This window comes from Phaethon lepturus, unplaced genomic scaffold (genome assembly GCF_000687285.1).
Source record: "Phaethon lepturus isolate BGI_N335 unplaced genomic scaffold, ASM68728v1 scaffold7202, whole genome shotgun sequence".
Classification (NCBI taxonomy): Eukaryota; Metazoa; Chordata; class Aves; order Phaethontiformes; family Phaethontidae; genus Phaethon; species Phaethon lepturus.
Genome location: NW_010525460.1, coordinates 50,905 through 78,864, shown reverse-complemented (window position 1 = coordinate 78,864; position 27,960 = coordinate 50,905). Strand labels below are relative to the sequence as shown.

At 35.6% G+C, this 27,960-nt stretch overlaps 1 protein-coding gene across 1 annotated transcript in view; it reads left to right on the top strand.

Moving 5' to 3' along the window:
• Positions 1–203: 203 nt before the first annotated feature.
• The window catches only part of LARS2 (leucyl-tRNA synthetase 2, mitochondrial), a gene marked incomplete at its 3' end in the record, with an annotated part of 73,204 nt that continues 45,447 nt past the window's right edge, over positions 204–27,960 (top strand). The window contains exons 1-5 of the mRNA XM_010282740.1: positions 204–437; positions 2,274–2,402; positions 12,364–12,455; positions 15,892–15,952; positions 23,894–23,983. Of these exons, the coding sequence (XP_010281042.1) occupies positions 204–437; positions 2,274–2,402; positions 12,364–12,455; positions 15,892–15,952; positions 23,894–23,983 (606 nt within the window). The remainder of the gene's footprint in view (positions 438–2,273; positions 2,403–12,363; positions 12,456–15,891; positions 15,953–23,893; positions 23,984–27,960) is intronic.

Below are 27,960 nucleotides of genomic sequence, written 5' to 3'. Positions count from 1 at the left end.
CTAATAAATAAATGATTTTATAATTCAAACACATGAAAATAAAATGCAAGTACCATGGAAAACAGCCAAGTAATCTAAGTCAAGGTAAAATATGTTTCATAGCTACCAAATTTCTGTATAATCATAATAACCACTCAATTCCTGTTATATATAGTAGACTGAAATACATATTTTTGTCTTTTTCAGCTATCATAAACTTAAGAATGCAGCTGGTTTGTCAGAGAGTTGGTGCTTGTTCCTCATGTTTTAAGAGACAACTAAATGGCATCCTGGGATTAATTAAATGGCAGAGAAAATTGGTTCCTGCTTGTACCAGAACTATTTACAGTGAGACAGGGAAATGGGAAAAAAGCTACGGATTGGAGACAAGAAGAAGAGTTGAAAATTGGTGGCTCCCAAGAACAAAGGATCAGTTCTGCAGAATTTCAGAAACTGATGTAAGCATTATGAGAAATTTGGAAATTATGTGTTTGATATTTTTGTTTTCTCAGAATGAAATTAATCAAAAGTCAGTACAGTTGGCTTATAATAATGAGATGTATATTACATTTCAGGGGAAAATACTTTTTTATATGATAGTAGATTATTAAAAACCATTCATGAAATAGGTGGAAAACTAATAACTAAAAAAATCTTGAGGAAAAACAGAGTGATAAGCGAAGTATGAACTTGTAAATTTAGGAAGTGTTTAAATAATCAGTCCTTTTTTTGTATATTATACCATATTTAGGAATTTATTATTTAAAGTATTAAAAGAAACACGTTCTACATTTGTAACTTCTGTAAACAATTTTCTTAAGATCTTGTTCCCAATGGCTATGACAAACCTATTACACTACATACTGTGACTCATTAAAATCTATGTTAAGGGAAGATGATTTTTGAAGAATATTTTCTGGTTTACAGTGTCTTGGGAATAATGAGTGACTTGCAGGGAAAAAAACAAAACGTTTTCCCATGCAATAAAAGATCTTGAAAGCAACAGTAATCTGTCTCTTGACTCTCTTTACCTTCACAATTATGCTTGGTCACGTAGGTATAAAAACATTTTTGTACCCTTTCATGTTTGTTCTTCTTTCCTAAAATGTGCCCTCTCTCCAACAAAAAATTGATTCTATCAAAAGTGTGAAAGAGAGAAAAGGGACTTACTTTTTCTGAGCCAGAAAACTGAGCTGAAAATGGTATGCATCCGTACATGTAGCAGGGAAAGCATTAATTTAGGCTTGTGTCTAATATCTGACAATACATGTATACATATATCATATATACATCATACATATACTAAATTCTAAGTTGTGTTTTGGATGATATTTTTGTTTTATCCTTTTATCCTTAGATTAACATCCCATATTAAGAGGCAAATAATGTATAGTGCTGCAATGAAGTATTCAGATTATGTCTCGTTTTGCCATTATTGGACAAAAGCAATAAAGAAGTAATATTTGATAAATATGAACAGTTTTGTTCAGAATAATAAAAGCTGCCTATAATTTTTTTCATTATTAACATAAGAAAAATAATGTAGGAACTTACCAAGCATGTATTGATGATGAATTCAATGGTAATCAAGATGTATTAGGAATAATTTCTGTGAGAGAGAACAATGTTTGATTTCTTTGTAACTTTTGTCAATTTACTCAAAGCTAACTAAGTGAAATTCTTAGTTTCTTTTCACTATGCAAGATACTGCTTTTAAGATGTCTTTGGATCTAAGCATACGTAGTGGAACTGAACAGTTCCACTTCAGTGGATGTTCATGCAATTGCGAATGATTGAGTTAGTCACTCAGTGAGTTACTGCAGTTCAGCTGACAAAAAGAAACTGGCCAGGAGTGAACTCCATGTTTGTTGTAAACAGAAAGTAAAAGACTTCCTTAAACTCTTAAGAGGATAATGTAATCTGTCATGTTTACATGTTTCAGTGGGACAGATTAGGAGTGCATAGATAATCAGTTACAGATGCTACAGTAGGGAATGATGATTTGTTAAGCTGCAGCTAATATATCTCTTGTTGAGTAAAAATTGATTAAAAACATAATTTTCAAGTGCCATGTAAATATCAATTGATAAGATGGCAGCAAAGTCTGGTAAAACGTTTCCATTTACAGCTCAAAGGGATTTGATCTGATGAACTTTGTCAGTGCTCACTGGGATCAGGTCCAGCAGTACCTTGTTTCTCTTCATGGTACTGTGTAGTTTATAATGTGTGCATGTATTTATTCAAGTGAAATGCTAACTCAATGCTCTTACAACTTTCTAAAAATTTCTTTCTAGAAATCAAGACCAAAATTTTATGTGCTTTCTATGTTCCCATATCCTTCTGGAAAGCTTCACATGGGCCATGTTCGTGTCTACACCATCAGTGATGCAGTAGCTCGATTCCAGAAAATGAGAGGGATGCAGGTAAGAAAAAATCAGCCATGGGAGTGGGTGTTTTTTTGATGTTTTAATATCATAATTGGTCAGGAAATTACTATTTTCCAAAATCCATGAAGGTGAAGGTTTAGTTGGAATATATGCTGCAGACGTGTAGATAGTGACCTGTGCAGCTTTGAATATTGAAATTGGAGACTTTTTTAAAAACAGGAGGTATTCAGAACTCTCTGATGATAACAAATTGCTAGAAGCTATCTCAAGTGATACAGCTGATGCTGTATCAGCTACCTGAATCTATTGATGTACAGCAGTGTTGATGAGATGTGTGGACCACACCATTTCTATTGGACAAGACTGAAGACCCTGCTGTCATCTGGGTGGCACCATGGGGGAGGAAAGGGTGTAGCTGGCGAGAGAAAACCAAGACACCACAGAGGTCAACTCCTTTCATCTCTTCTGCTTCTGAGAACTGGTTGATGTCTATTGTCAGAGGGACATCCTGCTCTTCTGTGCCAGTTGGGAGGGAAACCCTTTCTCATGACTGCTGCAAGAGGGGGTGAACAGGGTCGTGTCACACATCACGTCATGTGGGTGTAACTAGCAGTTTCTGTTGTATAGCGGCTGACCCCTTGGCTTGCCTATTTCAGCCTTGCTCATACATATGAAACGCTGTCTTCTGAAGGTGTAAGCCTACAAGGTAGGCTAAGACTTAACTTACTGCATCTGCAAGGAGAAATCCCACATTCCCTTGAACACCCCATGGGGCATTCTTTTTCCCAGTCCACCCCATGCCTGCCATCATTTCTCCCTCTCTCCCTTCTCTCTTTCCCGTAGGTAGAAGTAGCTGAGTGCATAGTCCCTGCAGTCTACAGGTAGGATCCTAACTGGTGTTTTGCAGTAAAGGCTGGTGGGTAAAATTTGAAGAATGTAAGAAAGTTGTTCGAGAATTGTGGCCTGAGTAACAACCATATTAAGGAGGATTTGGTAGGGGAAGAATGTTAAGAGTCTGGGAAACAGCAGGAAGGAGAAAAGAGAATACACAATTTTGGGGTAGAGAACAGATGGAAAGAAATAGCCATAGGCTAGAATCTAGGATGAGACTCGGAAAAGAATTCTCTCTAATATACGAGAGAGAAGCAGGTCAAGAATATAGGAATCAGAACCTCGAAAGAGTACAAAGAAGATGAAATGGAGAAAAAAATGTTAGTTGCTGGTTATGGTAGTGAGTGCAGTTCCCCTGCTACAAATGCTGTAGAAGTGTAGCGTGTCCTGGATTTATCACCACTCATGAGACTCTTAAAGGTATTGTCACTGAATTATTCAGTGTGCTGCCTTTCCAAATACTATGTATTTTATGCCAATGATGAACATACCGTGCACTGAATATGTGCTGCTGCTTTATAGAAATGCATTCTCATGCTTTTAAAATTACAGGAGAAAGAAATAGCTGCCTTAGAATTTAAGTGAGAAAATACAACCCCAATGTCTGTTGTAACACTAATCTTTCCTAACTACTCTGAATGACCAGAACTTTAAATCTCACTAAAAAAATCAAGTTAACTAGGCTCTTGAAGGGTCTTTTGATTCTTGCCACTGGAGATGTCGTTCCAGGACATAGCTCATCTGTCATCAATAAAAGTGGAGATATCCACTAAATTTCTGTTCAAAAAGATGAAAACTTGCTTACTCTTGTAGTAGCTAAATTAAAGTGAAAACAGTTGTCTACATCCAGTAGGATGCTGTAGGTCTTAGCTTAGGTCTTAGCTTTTGGATACAAGGGAAGTAAGCACATTTAGTAGAAACCTTTGGAGAAAATGAGAAGATAATATTATTGCAATGAAATACAAGAGCCGCTGTGAAAACAATTTTTTATTTCTATGATTGCCTATTTTTTTTCCAGAAAAGCTTTTGAAGTCTTTTAAAAGTTTTTAGATCTTGTATTCCAGCTTATTTTTATATTTTATGTAAAAATTACTTTGAAGGATATTAGAGTGCCTGTAGAACATGCTGAGTTTCTATAAATACTTGTATCTTCTGTTGTGTTAAGCAATCTGAACATCTATTTATGACTAAAGGTGGGTAGCCAAAGAATTTAACCTTCATGTACAATTAAGAGATGTGAAAGATCTCCCAGATGATTTTCTGAGTATGTCAGACTAAGAGCTATTGTGTTAGTGATATACATTAACTTGCTGGAACTTACATATACCTTAAAAAACCTTTTCTTTGTTAGCCATGCTAATTTCTCCATCACTTAGCATCAAAGTCTTTATAATTGATTGTCTCCTCACAATTAATTTATCAGCCTCTAGATGTTTTCTCTGGCCATTGTCACAGTTGTACGATATGTTAAAGATTTCTTTATTGTGATGATTTTAGGCTATGACATCGTTATGTCGTCTTATACATAAAATTTGATATTCCCAAGAAAAATGCTTTTTCCTGTATTCAAGAAATTACTGGAATTCTTCAGTATGTAAAAAGAAAGAATGCTTTAGAAACAAAAAGTGCTAGTATGCATATTTTTGAAGTTATTCTATGGATTTTTTTTTTCTTTCTGGAAAATCAGCTTTAGTATTGCATGTTTGAAAGTTCAGGAACTGCTAATTTTTCTCAAGTCAAAATTTAAATAGAAGTGAATGGATTTCAGGTATTCAAGGCAAGTTTAGGATAAGATTTTTTAGTAGTAATGTTTAAAGTTTGCTTCCATCATTTCCAAACTAAAAAAAGGCAATGTCATTGAAAATAGTCTTAGGAACTGTATCTCCACGTGTTGATGTAGAACTGACCCTAGTTAGGAAGTCATAAAACTGTGCTAAAGGCAATACAGGTAGATTGAAAGTGTTTCCTCTTACTGTGGAAAATACAGGCAACAACATTCTGACATATAGTTCCCAGGGAAAACTTCAGATCACAATGTATATTTGTTGTTGAATAAACTGTGAGGGAAAATATATGTGTTGTGTACATAGTTGACTAGTATACATGGTTGAGTAAGAGAGTAATATATGTTGAATAAGGTGAAGATATTTTTCTTAAGAGAATGCCTTCATGAGAAAATAGTGAATTAGTTTCACATTGATTTAATCTGAACAGGCTTATTTATTATAAGACTTAAGTAAGGATAAACTTGAATGCCTTTACAAAGGGATTAGAGCTCCTTAAGTAAATTGGAAACATTCTTTGGAATGCATTCATGTAATTTCTCCATATTGGAGGTAGTTTGTGATCTTGATTGGGAAAGTGTTAAATCATTTGGATGCTGGGTTTTTTTTGTTTTCCTAAAATGGAACTTTAGTATTTCATTTCTCTGGCTGGATAGGATCTGATTTTGTTTCAATTAAAATATGTATAGAGATAATATGCACTGAAATCTACTGATATGCTGTTATTTGCCAGAAACCTGTACTTCACCAGCATTTAAAGTGAGAAAATAAGTATTTATTGTTCTCCCCTGCTCCACCTCCACTTGTTTTTGGAAGAAATAAAGCTGTAGATCATATTGGTGACTCATGACACTGAAAATGGGCATTCAAACAGATTGCCTAATGAGCAGCAGCCTTTTCTGCAGTATGTGACTGGCTGGTGATTTCTTAAATGGTGTGCAGGGGTGCGATTTAATGCAAGTGTAACATCGCAATAGGCAATCGCTTTTTCAATGTACTAATAAGCGATAAGCTTCACTGAGTTTTCAGTAGGGGATGTGTGAATGTGTGTATCGCAGTACAGAGGTAATGACCAGAGTTGTATCTGTACGGGGCCAGCACACTGATTGTGCCCATGGGTGATAAAGTCCTGTTTTGTTTTACCTGAAGGTCTGGAGCACTGTCTTGTTCCAACACTCCTCAAGTACCTGTAGGCAGTGCATGGGAAACAAACTCTGTCATGCACTTGGATTGGGTTGCGGGGTAAATGATTAGGTTCTAGAGTACATCTGTTACAAGATAACTTGTTTACATTCTAATTACTGGAGATGAAGTTTGAAGCCTTTGCATGGGAACTGTAAACCATATAGATTACTTGGCATGAATGCACTGAGCTGGTCTCTTTCCAAAATGTGTTAAGGATAACATTTTTCTTGAAGTGCAGTTTAAACAATTTTTGTGTATGGAGGGTTCTAGTCACAGATCTTATTACAAATATATTTCTTTAAAAATGCTATGAAAAAGTAATTTATATATTTTAAACTACAAATTTGTATCTATTAATAAACCAATCCAGAACTATAATGTGCAGTTTCTGGTTGTGTTTTCTCTGTGAATTTACATGCATGTTGTGAATTCAAATGTAGGAGTTTTGAAAGAAGTTAAGAAATTTCCTATTCATTATTTGAGAGTGCCATGCAAAAGTTAGAGATATTCATGGTGATTTCCACCGTGGCAGATTTCCAGTCTGCTGCTGGCTTGGGGAAAAAGTATTTACCATTGCTTTATCATGCTATAATTATCAATTCTTTGATAAATTCCAAAGTGGATAATTTGTGCCTCTCAGAGGACTGAGAATAATTCCCTTAGCAATCAGTAAACAGAGAATGATTCAGTTCAATAGTTCCTGTGATATCTTTTTAATAAAATTTTGAATTGAAATTGATACCGCAGTGAGGCTGTCACGTGTGACAGAAATGTGAGAAATGAGAATGATCATGGAACAATTCAGGGTGAAATTCCTGTACACTATGATCAGATTTCTTAATTTATACTTAAACTGCTCCTGATAGATGGGATTGGAATATTGTCAGTGATATTTCCACAATATCCCCAAATGACTTAAAGAGTATTTTCAGTTTATCCAGAGCAACTTTTTTTAAAAAAAAGGATGTATTTTCATTAATTGGTTTCCCTTTCAGCAGTGAATCTTAATATTCTTGAAATTGCAAAAGTGAATGGTATTGGAGAAAGACAGGCAAGTTTTCAGTTAAAACTTTATGATGAGTTCATCAGTAGGATGAATTATTTCGGTACAGTTCCATTTTCAGATCATTATTAGCTGCTATTCTCCACCATTTTTTTCTGAGGCCGTTGTGTCCTTTTGCCAGGTTATTTTCTGTAGTACAAACCAAGTGGAAAGTATTACAAGTATCCAATGTGAATTGAATGTTATTTAAATTTAGTTTTCCAGTTGCAAGTACTGAAGGTGTTAATGAGCTCACTCCGTTTCATTTTGAAAGAAAAAGAGAAAATGAGATATTGCTTTAAATGCAATTATGTTAGACAAGAATGTGTGAGATTAAGGAGGTGAGAGACACCTTTGTTTTCTAGATGTTTGTGGTAGTGTGTGGACATAGCATAATTTCTCATATTTTGTATCTTGTGAGGACAAGAAATAAATGAGAGTGTTTTATAAGCAGAGTTATGTTTTGATAGAAATCTGTGTGGATTGATTATTTTTTAATTTGAAAGTGGCTTATCAGAATGTTAATAGGCAGCGTTCTATTGCAGAGAAGCATTGAAATAGTCCTTGCTAGAATGTAAACACTAGTCAAAAATTTGTTATTTTAGTCTATTTCCAGGTATGCCTTGTCTGCTCAGGGCTTTTTTGTTTGGTGGTAGTGGTAATTTTTAGCTGTTGTCTAATGGTGTTTATTACCTAGTGCACATAAAAGACAATCTAGGCTGCGTTCAGGTGGAGGTCTTGTATTTAAAATGTGTTGTATCTGTAAACTGTCAATTTACAAATCAGATTTTCAACACATTCAGCCTAATTGTAGGCCACCAGTGGAAGGAGCAACCATCTCTCCTTTCCCCTCTCCAACCACGTGTTCTTACCTGTCTCATTCAACATGTGGTTGCACAGTTGTGAGATGAAGTGCAAGGAGGATGACAGAAAGTTGCTGCTGGAGCCAGGGGTGTTTTCTGGCAGCTGGAACTCATGACCACTAATCATCTATTCTGTCAGCTTTTTTTGGTTAGTTCATGTTGAGCGTAGATACAGGAATGTAGACTTTGCTGTATTCATTCAAATCACTAATCTGTCAGCAAGCCTCTCCATTTTCATTTTTTGTTGTCTTCTCTTATCATACATTCTTTGAAATAAATATATTTATTTGCAGGCATTTTGAACACTGATTCTGCTGTCTGTCTTAAAATTTAGAATGCATCAATCTGGATGTAGGAAAGATGCATCAGCTCCCTGGTCATAGTTTTGAGACATGCTGAGCACATCAGGAGAGCAAACAATTTATTTGTTTCTCTGCAAACATTAAGGAAAATTCACTGAATTGTCCATCCTAGTTACGTTGACGGAGGCATAAAACTCAGTCTTATGAGATCATTGACAGCTTTGTGTTATATAGTACTTACTGATCTCGCCTACTAATGTCAGTGTGATGGGCTGATTGTTACCGCAGTGAATAGCTGAAAACCCTCTCAGAGGAACAGCAGAGATCTTGGAAATTAATAAATGGAGTTACTGTGTTTTCCTATGCTTCATCCCACAGCCACATTAAGAGCTCTAGCCATCGTTAATGACAGATTTTTGACCACGCTGTGAAATGATTCTTGAAGTGATGCTTCGAGCTAATAGGAAGTCAGAGTCTTTGGGATCTAAAATATTTCAAAATGCAACTGTTTTCCTTTTTAATAGTCTGCTCCTGAAAAGACTGCCCAGTGTGGTAGTTAGCAAGCACTTTGTTCCGCGCATACCAATAAATCCGTTCCTTGCAACTTCATGTTCCCGTGCAAAACATAGTATGTTGAGTGGTAGAAAATGCCAGTCTTTCATAGCTGATTCTGCCTGACCATGTGAACTTCTGAGGATCTTAAGCCATGTAATCTGTGTTCAAGACTAGCCTAGTAGTGTTAAGATGGAAGAGTTTACCTGTCCACTTCATCGTGAAGGACAGAAACACACGGCTGCCTTTGACAGTACTGGCTTCTGCTGTCTTAAAATGACTGAAACTATAGCCTGCCTTCTTTTACCAGGTATAGGCACCCTTAGACTTATGCAGGCCTCCTGTCTTACAAGTTATGTTCAGTATTTGTTTTTCTTTCTCTTTGTGGCATAGAGAAAATACTGTCTGTACAGAGAAGCAATGCTTGGACAAATGGTTACTCTAGTGAGCAGAATTGATCCCTCAGTTGCATAAGGTGTAGAGACTGCTGTCAGAAGCAATCAAGTCAGTGTTCAAGAAAATGGATGACTTTTTTTTCCTTCTGCTCATCTGTAATGCTGGAGGGAGCAGCCATGTTTTCTGCTAGTTAGAGCCTGTGACCAACCCATTAAGGAGCTACAAGGAAATTACTTTCTTCATATTTTTCCTTTGTTTTGAACAGTCAAACTGTTCCTTTATCCTTTGTGCCAACTTCTGACATGTTAGTTGTGTATTTCCTCTCCCTCTTCCATGTCTCTTCAGATTTTTGATGTTTTTTGGAACAGTTAATCTCAGCCTTGTGTTTTATGTTGGCTACGTAGAGTTAAGGTGGAATGGCAAGTGCGGTGTGGAGAGTGTGGCATTTTAACTGTAGATACGTAACATGCATTCCAGCCAGAAGCAGATGACCTGTTGTTTAGACAAATGCATTTCACAAACCTTTCAAATCCATTCATGGTAGAGAAGTAAAAGAGACAATAAACTTGAAATAATTTTCTAAACCACTGTGCATATTACATTCATCTCTATAGCAACTACATAAATAGATCTATCCTGGAGATTAATTTGAGGATATTTTTAATGTCTTTTTAAATTCAAGTTTCTGATTGAAACTCGAATTAGCGTACTTCTTCAGCCCTTTAACTTAAAGAATGCTATTGGTTGTTAAATCAAACTGTCTTTTGAATGTGATAAGTGAATACACTGTATGATATTTTTAATATACGTGCTAGAATTGGGAAGATCTGTGTGAGCAGATAACTCCTGCTAGCACTGATGGTACAGTGATAAAATGTCTGCACATTAGCTGTCTGGAGCATCAGTCAGCCCTTTTGGGGAGTCTGTAACTGTTAGTGAAGCTGTTCTTCCCACATCCTTTTGCTCATGAGCATGAGAAATGAGATTGTGCCTTGCTTTTGGCTGCCTATCTATATCCAGGAGATCTTCAGAAGCCAAGTTTTACAAAAATTAATCAAGAGTACATTTTCTGATCTCGCTTAATGTGCATCAGCTTGTAGTAAGGCATTTGTCTAAACAAATGGGGTTTAAATAAGAGAAAATATGTATTCTACATGAAAAAAAAACCTGGTTTATTTCATTGTTTCTGTTCAGCGATGGGTTGTCAGCAATAGGAGAGGTGAAAAAGAGCTGAGCTGCAGAAACTAATATTTTAGTGTGGCCTTGAAAAATTCTGTTGAGATTTGTAGTGTATGTAAAGTTTACCTTTCTTTTTTTCTCTTTTATACCAATAGTTTTGATTGCTGATAGGGGGAGGGAAAGGAGAAGGGTTGGGGAGAATTGTGCCTCAACAGGGCATTGACGAGTGGTTTAGGCTCCAAATGAGATTTTCCATGTAATGCTTATAATGTGGAAAAGTAGGGAGTTAGGACTCGTATTTTCTGACAGTGTGATATGAGGAACAATAATCTTTCTGATAATAGGGAAAATTTGTAACACAGCATAGCATTCTGATTTTTATTAGATTTATACATGAAATGTGTTGTGCATGGACCGTTACTGTACTGGCTTGAATCACAGTTGATCACAGGTTAATACCTTTAGTTTTGTTGCTGTACCAGCAGAGTAATGATATACAGCAGGTTTAGTTTTAGCTCAGTATTGAAAACGAGAGTGCTGAGGAGTCACATCTGTTAAATCCTGTTGCTTTCACACTGAGTTGGTGCCTAGGGCACCTTTATAAACATGTCTATAAAATATTTTTTATTAAAGAATCCACTGAAGTCAGAGGATTGGAAGGTTGTGGCAAAGAAGAATACAAATAATTCAAACCAATGACAAAAGTAGCTCTTATGCTTCTGAAACAGAGACTTTTCACATGGAGATAGCTTATGAGATTAGTATTGCTGGGCTTCCTTTCTTATTGCTTCTTTGCTTACATGCCACTAAAGAACAAGTTCTTTATATACATACATATACTAAGGGGTAAAATTTGTATTTCTTACAACCTGTAAAATGTTATTTAGTCATGTTTTGTTATTGTTAAACTTGTGTTACTTTAATTGTAATTATTGAATTTATAGCACATTTGTAGACATAAGAAATGGGATTAGTTTTATCAGGTATCCAATATATGTGTGTTTAATGAAGGCATCTTAAGTGCTGGCCTTTCTTTCCCTGGTTATTAAACAGGTTTTTTGAATACTTACTGTATTGCTAGATTATTTTTCTAAATAATTTGCATGTTAATAGGAAAGATATATATCTATTTCAATAGAAGTTATCTATTCTATTTCCTAGTAAACATTTTTTTTTACACCTTTATTTATTTGTGGTCTTGAAATATAGTTTGTGAGTCTGTAGTCTATATTTACAAAAGATATTTTAGTAAAATTGAACTAAAACAGTTTTCCTCATCCTCTTCATTTTATCTGTTGGATTTAAGGCTGTCATAGGGTATCGTTCTTTTTTTTCTTTCCAAAAAAAAAAAAAATAGTGGGCTACACATCAGGTGCAGTTATAAAACCATTGGTTCAATTAGTTTTGCTTGCTTTCTTCTTGTCCTTCTTTAGAATGAATATTTGATTCTGTTTAGCAGTAGCATCAATTGCTAATTTTGACCACCACACAAATTTACAGAGGATTGATTTTTGTCATTGTCAACCTGGTATTGAACTAGTCCCGAGGATTTATTACATAATAAAATAAGATCTAACATCGCGTTGTAGATAGCAAGTATGCTTCATATCCATAATTTAAAACAGGCCTAGCCATAGTTGGCATGTTTTGAAGAGGTTCAATTCAGACAAAGCAAATGCTGAAATGCAAAGCACCATTCATTATTTGTATGTGAAACACCATTCATTATTTGGAGGCCTGTGTGTGTTACTGATGCCATTCGAGAAAGTTACGTAAGATTGCGTTTTTCCTTTTTGCTGACAGGTGATCAATCCAATGGGTTGGGATGCATTTGGTTTACCAGCAGAAAATGCTGCAGTTGAACACGGGCTTCACCCTGCAAGCTGGACACAAAGGTAGTTTTTAATGAATTTAAGTAATATGATATTTCACTGTGAATACCTGTACTGTGGCCCCCATAAACCAACAAAACAGAGTAAAACCAGTGTAGAAGTAGAAGAAAGATGGTACAGAAAGAACCAGGATTATTTGCCAGTGTTTTAAGGAACTGTGCAGATTATTTAGTTTTCAAAAATAAATGTATCAGGATGATTTTCAAGGTTTTAATCTCAATGACTTTTGACTTGTAAAAAGGTAGAATATTGAAAGAGTGACATTTCCCAAATACCCAAATCAGTGAGTAAGAAATAAATGAGAATTTCATTATGGTGAATCTTAGTATGGAATACACAGTTGAAAATTATGAGCTACATGGTTAGATTTACTAGCAGTTTTCAGTACCGTGCAAAAGAGGAAAAAGAAAGTGTTTTCATTTGTGATTGGGTCTTGCAAAGTAAAAAGCAGCCATTATTGCTGCTGATTTCTGTGAAAATTTTGGGCTTTAGACAGCGGAACTGGGTGTTGTGTTCCTTTAACATTCTTTAAAATGAGTGGAAAGTTATATAAGTAAACATTAATTTCTATAAATGAGTCAGAAACCAATTTTCTTAAGTGAAGCTGTTTGTTGTGCTCTGGATGCAGTAACCTAGCCGTGGTATGTTTTTGGACCTTGATCCATTTCCTTCTTTGATAATGCTGTTTCTTTTAATTTTTTTCATGCTGAGAAAAAAAGATACTTATTTCCCATGTTAAGATACTTGATACTTTTCCAACTAAAATTTGATGGCAACTGATTTCACTTAGGGAGAATGCATGAATGCACTACACAGATTCTGAGGTAGTTATGCTCATTTTTTAAAACTTCCTTCATGGTATGATTTAGGAAATAATATGTGTGAGAACCAGTTACCATCAAGACACAAAACTCTAGTTTTGTTCTTTTGAGAGAGTCTGAAAAATCACTGTGCACAGTGTGGTGTGGGCTACCAATTATATTGTGGCATGGTCAGCAAATTGATGATTTCTGTCTTTCAGTAAACCTACTGAAGCTTAGCTGTAAAACAAATCTATGTATCTGTTATGTTGGAGTGGCTTGTTTTTCCCTCAGTTATCTTGATGAAACCTTCACCAGATAGATCTCTGTGATCCTTACCTGCATGACATGAGGCAGAGAGTAGTGAGGTTTGTAGTTTTGAGACAACAAGGCTGACATTAAGTACATGCTGATTACAAAAGGGTTAGTGTTTTCCTCTTCCCTCTACTACATGGTCCCTCCTAACCTCTTGTCCTGCAAGTGCCAAAGCTAGTATATCTTGTTGAAGTGACTCAGCTTGCGAACTCAGAAAGAAGAAAGCCATTCTGCCAGCTGACTGAGTTGAATTGGCTCAAAAGGAAAGCAGTGAGCATGTGGGGCAGAGACTGTGCAATAGCAAAGGACTGTATCAGTTCAGCCTCTCTTATCTTAGCAGTTTGTTTAGGTCATATCAAAAAACGTGTGACGGCACAGCCTGAGCTGATACTAGTCTTCTACTTCTTGTGCTGTTCTGCTTTTCTCTGTTCTTGGAAATAGATGCGTGTTGTTTCATACACTTAAAGCAGTTCAGCTAGTACAACGAGTACAAGATGTTTTATACTAGAAGAAAATTTGCTTAGAAAATTTCCTTAGTGCTGGAAAAAGTAAGATTGTCTAGTTTTAAGAATTAGATAACAATATTATAACAACAAACTGAGAAAAGTTAGCACATCATCATTGGGACTGATTATAATAACATCCAAATAGGAAAATTATTTACATACCCAATTTTTTAATTGTGGTAAGGAAGGGAGTTGGTTCATTGCTGTCTCCTGTCTTCTCCACTGTTCCTGTCCTGAATGTTTCTCATGGTTGCAGCAGGGATGACTGAACTGAACATGGAGCTGTGATGGTGTGATAGCAACCTGATGTAAAAGTGAGCACACTGTAAGCATTTCGGCTTACTTGTTTCAGGAGTGAGCAACCAAATTTCAGAGCATCCTCATTTTCTGAAGAGGTGATTTAAAATGAACTCAAATTGACTATTGCTTGTTACATTCTCAGAGTTAGGAAAAAACATAAAACAAATTGAAGACAGAGTTACTTACAGAAGACACACAGAAATTTTTATTGGTAAGAGTTAGTGGCAGAAGCTTTGTGAAAATACACTCAAATTAGATTTTTTTTTTTAATTGGTACAGTTCATTTTGAGTGGCACTTTAATAAAAGCAGTACTACTGAAAGTGTGGTTTCTCCCAGTGGAAGCTGTGAGTCCATATGAGGATATCCTGGTACACCCATACCAGGAAGGGTACCTTACCAGAAAAGGCAAGCCTTTTCTAGTGTAACTGGGGCTCTGTGACTGTTAATACTGGATACTTGCATCACTCAGTTATTCAGCAGTGCAAGTTTTGTTCTGGTAAGCGTTAAATGCTTGGTTTCATGACTGTCAGATTAGCCACTGTGAGGGGGATACAAGATACTTTATGTGACATAATGCATTTTAGTAGAAAGTTAAAAGTCTGTAAGAAATTTTAAAGCATGTGAATGAAATCACACCAGGTCACTAGTTAATAATGTGTAATTGTGGGAATTTTGGTAAACTGTATTTAGTATGTTTTCAAAATAGAGCTTCACTGTATATTCTGATATATCTTTTTCACATTTTTAATATAATCTGTCTGGGGCAAGGTCTAGCCCTACAGTATCACAGCTGACTTAAGTTTACCTGTGGCTGTGCTTCCACCAGAAGTTTAGGGGTACTTGTCACCTCCACAGATATTATGTTCCCACCACCTCCTTTGTGTTGGCTCAGCTGTTTTTGCAACCACAGTATTGGTTTGATCAGCCTGTTGATCAGAGGCAAGCAAGAAAACTGGTAGGGTTTGGTTTTGGGCTTTTTTTGAGAGCTTTTTGTAGGGCATGTCTTCAGCTGAATGGGTAAGCAGATTCAATTCATCCTATAGCCACACAATCACCAGAGTCAAAGCAAAATACAGCCAGGATATCACTGCCAGAATAGAGCAGGATCAAGCTGATGGTGAAAGTGGATCCTACTGCATCGTGAAGATTTCAGAGGGCCCTTTGGCTCAACTGCAGAGATAACAAAGATAATTAAAAATAGTGGGAAGTGATGCTTTATGAACATTTCCCTCAAACTGCAGTGCCATATTTGCTTTTCAGTTATGCTCAAATCAAAAGAAGAAAAATTGTTGTCTTGTATACACAGTTATTGAAATTGAACCAGAATACACTAGGGACTTTTAAAGTTATTAAGATGAGTATTCTGACAGTTCCTTGAGTTTGCTAGTGAGATAATAGTGTTTAGAGGTTAACTAGTGCTTTTGATTTCTCAGAATTTTATAAGCACCTGATTTTAAATATGATCACATGATAGAAATATTTTAAGTTAATAATTTTACTTTTTTTTAATTTTGCAGTAATATTCAACACATGAAGGAACAGTTTGATGCACTAGGTCTGTCTTTTACATGGGAAAGGGTAAGATTTTTCTTTGTTAAGAGATGCTGCTTTATTTTACTGTATGATGGAACACTGAAAAACATGGAATTTCACCATTTTATTTATGACAATATAGAAGTCTTTGAAAGTGACTGGTTTAAGTTGTAAACTGTAGAACTGAGATTCTCTCAAGCTTTTTATCAGATTTCTCTCACTTTTGATATACTGATATCATGCGATAATCTCAAGGTTTAGGAGAATCTTTTCTTTAAAGGGAGTTCAGATTTGCATTTCTATTTTTCTCTGCTTTTTCAGCTCTTTCAAAGCAGCAATTTTCTGTGTTAGAAGTTAGGCAATAGATATTTATGAAATAGCATGCCTTTGTGTTAAGGTATGTATGTTTTGAGGTGTGCTTTTTTCAATGTGTCTCTTTATTATAATATACTCAGTGGTTAAAAGCTAGTAACTTGAAATGGTGGTTTGGTTATGTTGTTCTAAATTTGAAGAATAAGCCTGCCTTTTCGTAGGTGTTCATATCATGACTGTTTTGGAAAATAGAAATTTTATTTAAAACACTAATACTTGAGAAACAGGTGTTCATCTTAAAAACCTTACCAAACATGATCAGACATAAGCGAATGTAATTTTCAAGATAAAAAATAAATGAATTTTTGACGCAATTGTAAGGTTATTGCATTTACCGGTAAATCATAGTCAATCACTACCTTTATATTCCCAGCAATAACTGTTGCTTATCACCTTAATATAATTCTGAATAGAGTGATGGAGATGCTAATCTTGGATTTTTATAGCAGCATTGTAGATCTGAAAAGCAAAAGGATTTGTTTTCTGGCATTCTGAGACCTGCCATCTGTTTTCTTTAATCTTGAAGGTGAAGTTGTTTATTTTTATGTCTTGCATCTAAAAAACTGTATTTCATCATGTCATATATATGGCAAGATTTTTCAGTTTAAGCCTCTTTAGTAAGATTTCTTGGTAGCCAAAAAATTGCTCTGAAAATAAAAGATCTGTTGTGGAAGGTTCACTGCACACATTCTTGACAATTATTTTCTTATATTTAAAACTGTTGGTGTCTCAGAGATTTTCTGTATATGTAATACAGCAATACTTCAAAACAATGAAATCGTATGTATAGGCTCTATTATGGAGCACACAAGAGTTGACTGTTGCAGACTGCCTTTCAAGAAAATTGAGAAAATTCGTGTCTGTATATGGACTTTTCATTAACGCTTCCATTCTGAAGAAGAGATGGAGAACTGGCAGTACTGAAAACCATGGCAGGAAATATAAGTACACAAGGAAAAGTAATTTGTCATCTCTGTGCCTGTTCTTTGAGGTTTACCCTCACTTTTTTAGTAAACCATGTTTTGGTTAACGAACTTTCGCAAGTCTTTGAATACTTGTGGAAAGGGCTTTGATAACTCTACAACTAAGTCCATTTGAACAGTTGTGTAATTGAAATACTTTAGAATGCTCCAGAGGCACATAGTTTGTGTTATTGAAAGGTAAGATTTTAAAACAGCTAAAAAGTGTTCATCAAAACACGGTGAATTTTGGGAGTTTTCACTCCGTAGCTTTTGAGTTAAGTTTTATTTTACCTAGAAAGCCAGCCTTATTAACTGGAGTAAGGGTGATCTGAATGGTAACCATTAGAAATAGATAGGTTTATTCATTGCAAAAAAATGTATGATGACTGAAATATATCAATATTACTTGATCTCCAAATGCACAGATATTTGAGCTAGCCATGAAAGACCTACCTCTGGAAGCGCAACAGCTAAGCTGTAGCAGAGTGGATTTTCCAGGCTGATAAAGCCTGCTTCTCTGCAAGGCTAATTAGGCTGAGCAGAGCATCTTACTGCCTCAGCTGTACTGCTTCTGGGCTAACTCAAGCATCTTTGCGCAGCAATGCACTGTGCTGTGCAAGTACTTATCTTAAAAGCAAGTTCTTTGAGGTAAGGAACTTTTTTTTTTATTATTCTATACTTGTATGGCACTAAATCAGTGGCTTACAAAATACTGTGACAATGTAAACAGGCCCTTTAGCATTAGTGACTCCTATGAAATACACAAGAAAAACACTTCTTATATGGATTAGTCTAATTAACCAAGACTGTTTTGCGAAACAGGACTTTGTTTTTAATTTCGCTTCATTGGTGTTGCTTAAACGTGCTCCTTCATTGTGCTAGAGCGTAGTATTTAGCAAATGTATGTTGGAGGGAAGCCATTCCCTGGTGTTAGATCCCTATTTTAGTGTGTGGTGAATTGCCTTTTAAAAGTGACAACCTTTGATGTTAACTGTCTCTGTCCTCTGTGGCCAGCTTAGAGTATATGCCTAGAAGATGTGAAGGAAACTTAAGTAAATTTTACCATTTTACAAATGTTAAGGGAAAAAAAAAGTGGGAAAATACTAAAAAAGCCATTTTGAATACCTAGTGTATGTAGCTGTGCTGAAGAAGCCGACTGCTTATAAAGTCATGTGTGGTGTTCAAGAAAGTCATGTCCAGGAATATGAAGACTAGTTGTAGTTTTACTGCTTGGTAAAATTATTATGAACAAATCTCAGTGCACCTGGGATACTAGAAGTTTCTTTCTATTTATCTGGGGTTTTTTCATTGTTCTCTCTGTCTTACAAATCAAAATGTAGAAGTATTTTTATGTTGTAGCAGTCAGTGAAATTACTTAACCAGTAAGGCACCATAAATAAGGCATTATTAAAAGCTAATTAGATTAATCCAGAAAGCGAGGTTACAAAGACACTTGAAAATTATTCTCCTAAACAGAAAATGTAAGCAAACTAAAAATGTGATTAAATGCATAAAATAGCTCTGCAAGTACTTCGCTTTAGAGTAGTTTTCAATACTAATAGTGATCTGATATTTTTTTCCCTGAAACATGTAGGTATTTTAAGTGCCTCAAGTAATAAATGTTATATTTTGAAACCACTTTGAAAATGGTGTGGTTTTGGGGAGAGACTTTTAAAAAATGGTAAGTAAGAGAGAGAACACTTCTATTCAGGACATTTGTGTTTGTCAGATCCAGGGTTAAAAAGCTGCAGTTTGAGGATGGAAGAAATGTCTCAGAGGTATTAAAAACACCTAGAAAATAAAAAACATCAGCATTGTGGTTATGTTTTGTTTTTAAGATAACAATGATTTGGACATTCGTGGTGATCAGATTTCTCCAAAATACCATCCCAGACAGCATAGCAAACTGCCTGTCACTTCTTTTAAACATGATTTTCAGGAGAATTAGGCAATATCGTTTTCAAAGATTCATAGCAGCAGCAGCAAGGGATGGAGAGCGTATAACATTTTTCCTTCCTTTTGCTCAGGAGTGCTGTCAGACTGAATGCATATTCGCAGTAAGCCATCACTTCACCACTGTAAATCAATCTGTAACTTTCTTCTAGAAGGTAGCTCGTTCTGCAAACGTTTTTTAGACTTTTCAATTCATGCATTCAGAGTGACATAATTTTTTGCATAAGAGTAATGTTCCCCTTCTGCTCTGTACATTCAAAAAAGATGAAATCTTTGGTAGATTTTTCTTTATGCAGATGTTTTTCTCTTTAGTTTTGAAGTTGTCATTCTTGTGTACTGCCTGAGCATGCACAAAACTGTAACAGTAGAAAGAGCATTGCTTATTAAATTTTCTTTTTACCCACATATCACTGATAATCGGTCACCCTACTTGTAATTAAATAAAAAAGGGAACCATTGATAGAAGGCTACTTTTTTTGCAGGAAAGATATTAATGCTTTAAATGGAGGCACTGCATGACATTGGTAGCTAATAAAGCATGAAACTAAGGGGCTTTGACATAGAAATATTCCAATGAATTTAGAAATGTAGCTTGGTCTAGCTCTAAACCTCTGAAAAATCAAATAAATATACTTTCAGATGAGGTGGTACATGCCCTTTAATACCAAAATTGGCAAATAATAAGTAAAGACTGTTTAATCTTCCCAAACAGATTTTGAAAAAATCCCTTCAGAGTTTTTCTCCTTATGACGTTTTTAATAAGTATCAAGTGCAAAATGTCTGTCTTCAGGATAGCATAAGACTGTGCTAAAAATAAAATTATTAGTAATAAACTAGGAAATTACTTCTTTTTAGTCTAGTTATGTTATTCACAAAGTCGTAACAAATCTTACAACAAACACACACTTTTATGCAGCCTGTAAATACTGCTTTTATTTAAAAAGAAAATAGCCATGAAAGTAACCTGAAGATATAACAGTAGTCTTAAAAAACAAACAAAAAACAGTTTTAAGGTCAGAGCTACATAATAGAAAGTTGTAAGAATGGAGCAGATTTAGAACAAATTATGAATTATAAAGCAAGGCATTTGAAAATTTTAGTTTTTCTTTTATTAGTGACCAAAATTTTCCACTGAGTTTAGGGTTTTTTTCATTTATCCAGGATTCTTTACTGTTGGTTTTACCATATTTTTGGTAGCTGGAGGTTTTTTTTAATCAGATTTTTTAATAATGAAAAGCCCTTTAACCTTAACAGGAAACAGTTTCTTCCCAAGTTTCAGTGCTGTCAAGTCTAAATTTTAATACTGCTATTTAGTCTGTAACTTGGAATTTAGTTGCAAAAATAAATAAGATACTAGCCTTTCCATCGTTCTATTTGTTAGGAACAGATTGCTGTGCTGTGATAAAGGGATTAAGCAAAGTAGTTTTTGGTAAGGGTAGGGGTCTTTCTCTTCTATACCTTGGCAATATCTGCTATTTTGAAAGCAGACCACTTTTAAAGGTGGTTTGTTTTAATTGTTTTAATGATTGAGTGTCATTCCTGTAGGATAAGGAGCAGTAGCAGTAACCAATGGTAAAGATGCATTTTGGTGATCGTATCAGATACTCTTTTTAGCTAGCAAGCTGACAAAAGGAAAAGGGGAAAGGGGTGGGGGGAGAGGGAGATGCTGTCCCTCCTGTTTCATAGCACCCTCTGAAATGCTGGGCTGATGGGTTATCACTAAATCTGTCACAGAGCACTGAAGAGCACATGCAATGGGCAGCTGAGCAGTGTATTTCGTATTTGTGAAAGCGTTCTGATTTTTAGTATGTATTCTATCTTGGGAGAAAATATGGTTAATATCATGTCTATATATATTCACTGGACTGCTTTATGACACGGGGTTCTAGATGTGTGCTGTTATGTTAGTGCTCAGCTCACAAGTGACAAGCAGGAAGTTACATTTTTTGGCAGGGTGGAAGGGCTCCATCGTGCTGTTTTGCAAACCCTTTTATAAGCCCTTTTCTGTATTTCTGAGTTAAGTTAGTTCTGTTAATGCACTGCAAATCTTTTGTCATGCTCATAAAGTATAAATAGAAACATTAACATTCACCTTAATTTAAGCAGGATAGCAGCCTAATGGAAACTTTTTACCAAACATTATTTATTTAATCACGATCAGTAACTGGAATATGTGAAAAATTATTTTTCACCATAAGTCTTAATGTGCTAAATGGTAGGAAAAAAAACCAAAACACATTCGACAAGAGGTTGCTGGCTTGTCATCAGCAGCTCATTTCACTTGGTAGTGATGTAATTTCTCTTCGTTAACTTCAAATGGTACTTCAAACCTTCATGGTTATAAAGTTAAATGATGAGCTTCAGTGATCTTTTTGCAGCTCAATTTGGATTGAGCTGGTGTGGATCACCACACAGCAAATTGTTTTCAGTGATACAGTCTGCTGCATTTCCTTCTAAAAAGTGTTAATTTACAACTCGTGAGAGAGCATGTACAGGGGATTCTGTTCCCAGGAGTTAGCTTGTATTGTGGCTCAAGCTTGTGTGGTTTGTAGCTCAATCTAAACTTACTTTTTAGATTGAGAAATGTCATCTCTCTTTGCTTCAGTTAACACATGTCCACCATTCAAGACCAAAAGGACATATCTCAGTCTATTTTAGTATTTTTATTTGACAACTCACTTCTATTGTCTTACCTGTTTGCATGTTGCCCACATGATCTTATATTGTACCAAAACGGATTATCTTCTTTTGTGTGTCTGATATTCCAGTGATGAAGCTCCAGTGCCTGTAGTGGCATCACACTGGCAGAAGAACTAATGTCACTGTGTGGAGAAGCGGGGTGGAGGGGCATGGGGAAAACGATGATTAATTGGATAGTGTTTAGCTGGAGAGATGGAAATCAGACTTTTATCAAGTCTCTTTTTTCTCTTTTTTTTTCTTCAGTGCAGAGCACAGGGATTTATTCAAGTAACTGTTTTTCATAACCAAGTCTTCACATGCTATGCTGAGAACTTGCCATTAAATGTCTTTTTCTGATCTTGAAAACCTCTTATACAAACTTTTGAGGCACACCTGCTCAAAGGTCATATTAATTGTTCAAAGCAACAGTTCAGCGCTGGAATATAAAGTTCAAAGCAAAGTTTCATCACTGGCATGTAAAGTTGTAGAAAAATAATAAATTTTTTATCCTAGGATGTTTCAGATTTCGTTTGAGAAGCAGATGATATTGCTGAAGTTATGTGTATTGGGACACTTAGGTGATAGGAAAGCCTGGGTGAAAGACATTTCACGTTTGGAGCTGTTTCAGGTAGTTGATAACTATTTGCAAACAGAATAAATTTTATCAATAGCTTGCTGTCAACACTGTAACTCTAAAATCAAGAGATGTTCTTGCTGTTTGAAGTTCAGCGTAGGAGTCATCTTCTACTTCAATAAGTACAAATGTGGTCAAACAGAAAATTTGCAGAAATGTTTTTTCTTTAACCAAGTGCAAGTTAAACAGGGGAACTGTTGAGGAGGGAAATGTGATCTATTTATTGTTACATATTTATGATGTAATGTGGTCTTGAATACTGAGTTACACAGTTTTCACTTTGGCCAAACTTTAAAATATACGAGTGCAGGCATATCTGTTTCCATTGCACCTGTTAAACCACTGTGTTTGTACAGAGAAAATTTGGAATCTATAATCGTGTAATCCTTTAGTCATCTTTACATATTAAGATGTTTATTTGAAATGTGGGGGGGGTAAGAACAAATATTCAAGATAAGAAACTTTGTAAGCAGCTGAGAAGTAGGTTTTTAATTACTAGAGTTCACTAAAAACTTAGGCAATCTTTGTAAGTTTTAAAAAAGCTATCCATTATATTGTTACTTGCTGCTCTCTTAACTCCCATTCATCCTTCTTATGTTGTCTTTTATTTTTATCTGTCTTTATTTCCCTCTTGACACCACCCTCATTTGTGACTTCTTTTATGGCTCTCTTTTTTTTCCATACTTCAACCAAGAGCATTCTTCTAACGTGAGCTGGTTTGCCTTTTAAAATGGGCACTTATTTGACCTTTGATTGTGAGACATCCTTCACAAGTCTTTCATCTTGAAATTGAGAGTCTTACTCCATGTTCTGTTCTGACTGCCCCACACGCTTTATCTGTCAACAGCCTCGGTTCCTCACTGCTGGTCCGCTGTCCTCCTCTATCTACTGCTTCAGCTGTAGGCTCCTGCGGTCTGCTTGCTTCTCTGCAGCCAGCTCCCAGCTGCTCTGAACACTCAACAGTCTCTGTTGCTGCTTTTCATTGCTGAACAACAGAAGAAAAGGCAACCTGGCTAAGATGACTTCTTTGAGTCTACTTTTCTTCTAGTTTTGCTGTTTCCCTGGTCAGGCAGCTGTGGTCATTTCCATGCATCTTCTCTTCTTGTATCTATCAGCACTGATCTTACAGGGTTCTTCTATTCCATATTAACAGGGAAGCTTTTCTTTGTGCATCAAACCCACACAAAGCCTGGTTTTCTGTACAGGTGAATATCACTCGTTATAAAGATTACACAAATGGTTTTTGTACATAAATACACACATAAATAAACATTTATGTTTTCTCTGTGGCATGTATTATACACTCCTGAGTTAATTGTTTATGTTGAAATGCTGTAAGAAAATAGTAAGAATAGTTTCAGGAATTTTTTTATTTCATTTCTGCAGGAAATAACCACTTGTGTACCAGAGTACTACAAATGGACGCAATATCTCTTTCTTAAGCTTTTTGAAGCTGGGATAGTGTATCAAAAAGAGGTACGTACAAACTTTGACCTTTAATACTTTACAGGTACACTAATTCAAGTCACTTATATCAGTGACACATTTCTGGATCATCCATTTGGATTCATTAAGTGGATTGTGCTCTGTTGCTTTTCAGTCACTGCAAAACGTAATGAATTTTATATATAACTGCATTTTATGTGTAATTAAATTTTATACGTAACTAACATGAATGTGTATTATAGCAAGTCAAATCAGAAATGTTTATTGACAGTGATTTACATTGAAGTGCAGGATCAGAATATAGCTACTATTAGTTTATTTCACAGCTTTAATATACAATTTGCTAGATCTTAACTTTGCTCTCACGAAAACATAAAAGATAATGTGATCGTTAGGAGTCTCTTCAGCAGTGACATTATTTAACGGTGTGACACTGCTGTGATAGTGTCTCAGAACTGATGGGATTGGATAGGATAATTGAAGGTTATGTGCCTAACCGTCCAATCCTGGACCCTATCTGTGATCTTTAAAATATTACATAAATAGTAGTTTTATAGCATCTATGATAGCTATTTATCTGTTAGCAATACATTAAGAAATTGACCATATAATATTTTGTAAATAACATTTTTCAGACTGTCTGAAAAGCGAAGGGTTCAGTTAACTTCTTAAGCAGGAGGTGAAACGAAGATGTTAAATGAGCATTCCAAAGAACTCTCTGTATAGCCAAGGCAGCGCAGTTCAAAAATACCTGAACAGCTGCACCTAAACAAAGCTGCAATCTAGTGAATGTTTATAACTTAAAATGGAAATTAAGATTTCTTAAATATGCTTTGACATTTCATTTGTATTCTCTAGAAACCAGGAAACCCCACAGGATGTAATTAGGCATGTACTCTAATTGTTCTCTGAACCCAGAGAAAAAGATAGATGGTGAAAGGTAGCACTTGGAATGGCAGGGTGTTACTGAGATACTTCAGTTTTCATAGGCAAGATGTATTCAGAGATCTTAAATGACAACCATCAAAAAGATTCAATATTTGATATGTCCTAACGTGCTAGGTTTGGGGGTTTTTTGGGGTTTTTTCCCCCAAAAATTATTTTTTGTGTTTGTAATAAAAAAAGTAAACCCCTAGCTTTGCCATAACAAACTTAATTTTATCTGTAAATTTGTTTGCTTGATGAGTGATCCCAAGTGAACTTGAAAAGCACAAGGCTTGCTGGTTCATTAGAAGCAGTGATGACATACAAACCAAATTTTCCGTGCAGGCTCCGAGTACTGTGGGATCCTGGAGGTGTTTGGGTACCAGTGATTGCATCTACTTCCCTCTTCACTGTCAAGGATCAGTTTGAGGACTTAAATCAGCATCTGTCAACATGTAGGAGATGTAATTTCTGGTGGATATGAACCAGTTGTTTTCTGGCAGGAAACAGATGTCAGAGATAGCCCATAACCCTGGATAACTTCAAATAGTCATATATACTTTTATCCCATGTTGTCAGCATATCTGCAGTAGATGTTAAGCAGTACTTTTGCACAGGTTGAAATCTCCTGTATTACAATTTCATTTTGGGTACAAGGAGATAATTCATAGCCTTACTGTGGCAATAAGAATAATACATGTAGAGCATTAGCCTAGTTAACACTCTGTTCCAGGAGAATGCACGTCTGTCCAGAAATCACTCTGGAAGGGAAACACAGACTCAGTATGTCTGGGAGCTGGAATTAGTGAGAATTAACAATGTCTGTCTGGGTGCTGCAGCATCTTTAAAGAGAGCATCTTTATTCGCTGTAGCAAAATCCTCTCTCTTCTTCCATCAATACTGACCTACTCAATATACTATAGAGGTTATTGTCTTGGCCAGATGTGGGTGTCTCATTGAGGTTGAGACTAATAGCTGCCTAGACTCTTATTATTTTGACTGGATATCTGTAGACTGTAGTGGAACCATAGACACCAAACCTGGTGATAGATACTTATCCTGTAGATGCCTGATGTTAGACAAGGTGACTTATCTTAAAAGCATATGGTCTACACTGGCGTAGTCAGGAGATCTAAATAACTGGTGCGCTCTATGCACTTCTGTGCTGTGCTCTCTTTGCATAGATGACATTTAGTGGCTTCCTGGGGCCATAGTTTCAGAGACTGTCATTGTCAAGAAGTTGCCTGTGTGAGGTACAAGTAGGAACTAAGGATTTAATTTAATATCCAGCTTCTGGATATTAGTCAAAAGGCTGTGAGAGATGGAAGGAACAACATGCAACTTCAGAAATTCACAGATGAGACCTTTCAGCTTCAGATATCTTAAATGCATGTTTGCTTTATGTTTTGCATTATTTAGTTAGATAAATCTTCCTGTTATGAATCATGAGAATATGTTTTGCTGAATAATTATATAAATAATTTCAGTTACCTTTTGAAGTTTTCACCATGAATTTGATCCAATATCATCAAAATAGAAACAGTATTTTTTCTCAACTTTGACTCATAGCCAGTTTAATACAAGCATATGCTAATACTGCTTTATGCAACTAACATTTTATTACTTCTTAATATTATCTGATTTCTCTCTCTCTAGGTCTTAATTTTGTGGTGGTTTGAGTTTTTTTCCAGGACTTTACAAATTCAAAGATCATTACTTGAGAGCCAACTTCATAATGTGTTGTATCATTACTGAAGAAGTTGCATGTTCTGAAAGTCTGTAAAATAGTTCTGTAATAGTGGAATATATTGATTGCTTTTAATTTGCCAGTGAATTTTCAGAAGCTTTTTATAAAAAAGTGTTGTGTTATTGGTAGGTAACAGATAAAAGGTAGGCAAAGTGTAAAAAGTTTAAATCCCAGCCAAAACCAGGACACAGGACACACTGAATTCACACAAGCCCCATTTGAAGGTGAGTTTGCTTTTATCAAGAATGACGTGCATTCATTATAATAAATTTTGAATAAATCACTGTAGATAACCAGACTTTGTGCGCACATGTGCGTGCGCCCCCACCCCCACCGGATAACAAAACCCAGCAACAGTATTCCGAAGGAAGAGGATCCATGCATCTGTTTTTCTGCTGTTCACACTATAAGATTTGTAAATAGTTGTGATATTTACTATTTCTAAGAATGTGTAGCTTATGTAAAACAATAGCCATTGTTTGTAAACTGGGGCATTTCAGAAGGTGATTAGTGAGAGATGAAATGTAAAGTGAGTAATATGAGGACAGTGATCAGGTTTTAGATTGAGATACTAAGTCTTCCCCATACCCAAAGAATGCATTTGAAATTTTCAAATTATGTTTACTGTATTGGAATGCTATGGAGCTGGAGCTACTGTTTTTCAGTCAGGCTGATTTAGCTTTTAACAACTCCAATACTAAATAACACTCAATATGATGGATTACTCTTCTTTATTGCTTTGATTATTTTTTTTATTTATTTTTTGTTTTTCTTTCTGTTCATTTTTTCAAGTTATTGTCTAGCATTGAATACCACTTCTGGAATGACCTTTAGGATTCTTTTGTGGTCTTATAGATCCTGTATGAGAAATGATCAGATAAATTATTCAACACTGTGGGGTGTGAGTTTGATTTTGGCTCCCTCCCTAGTATGTTTTATCTGGTATTTCAGTTAGCCCTCAAAAAACAAGGTATGTAGAATTGAACACCAACATTTATTTCACTTTAAATTTTCTTTAATGTATTTGTATTGATAGGCACGGACGATTCCAAAAGTAATTCACACAGTTGACAGAAGGTATTTGCAGAAAATGTCAACTCTTTCACTTGAAATATAGTTGACCACTATAATACTTCTTTGTGATTTCTGTCCATCAAGTTGGAGATCCTCTGTCTGGAGATCCCCCTCAGTCTGCCTCGATGCTTTTGGATTAGTGGCGGACAGCTTTTAAGCATCAGACTAATGTAGTTGGCAGTATAGTCAATTTGAACACTTACCTATTTAATATTCAAATGTCAGTCTATCCCGCTAGCATGATCAATCCAGGCAAATGCTG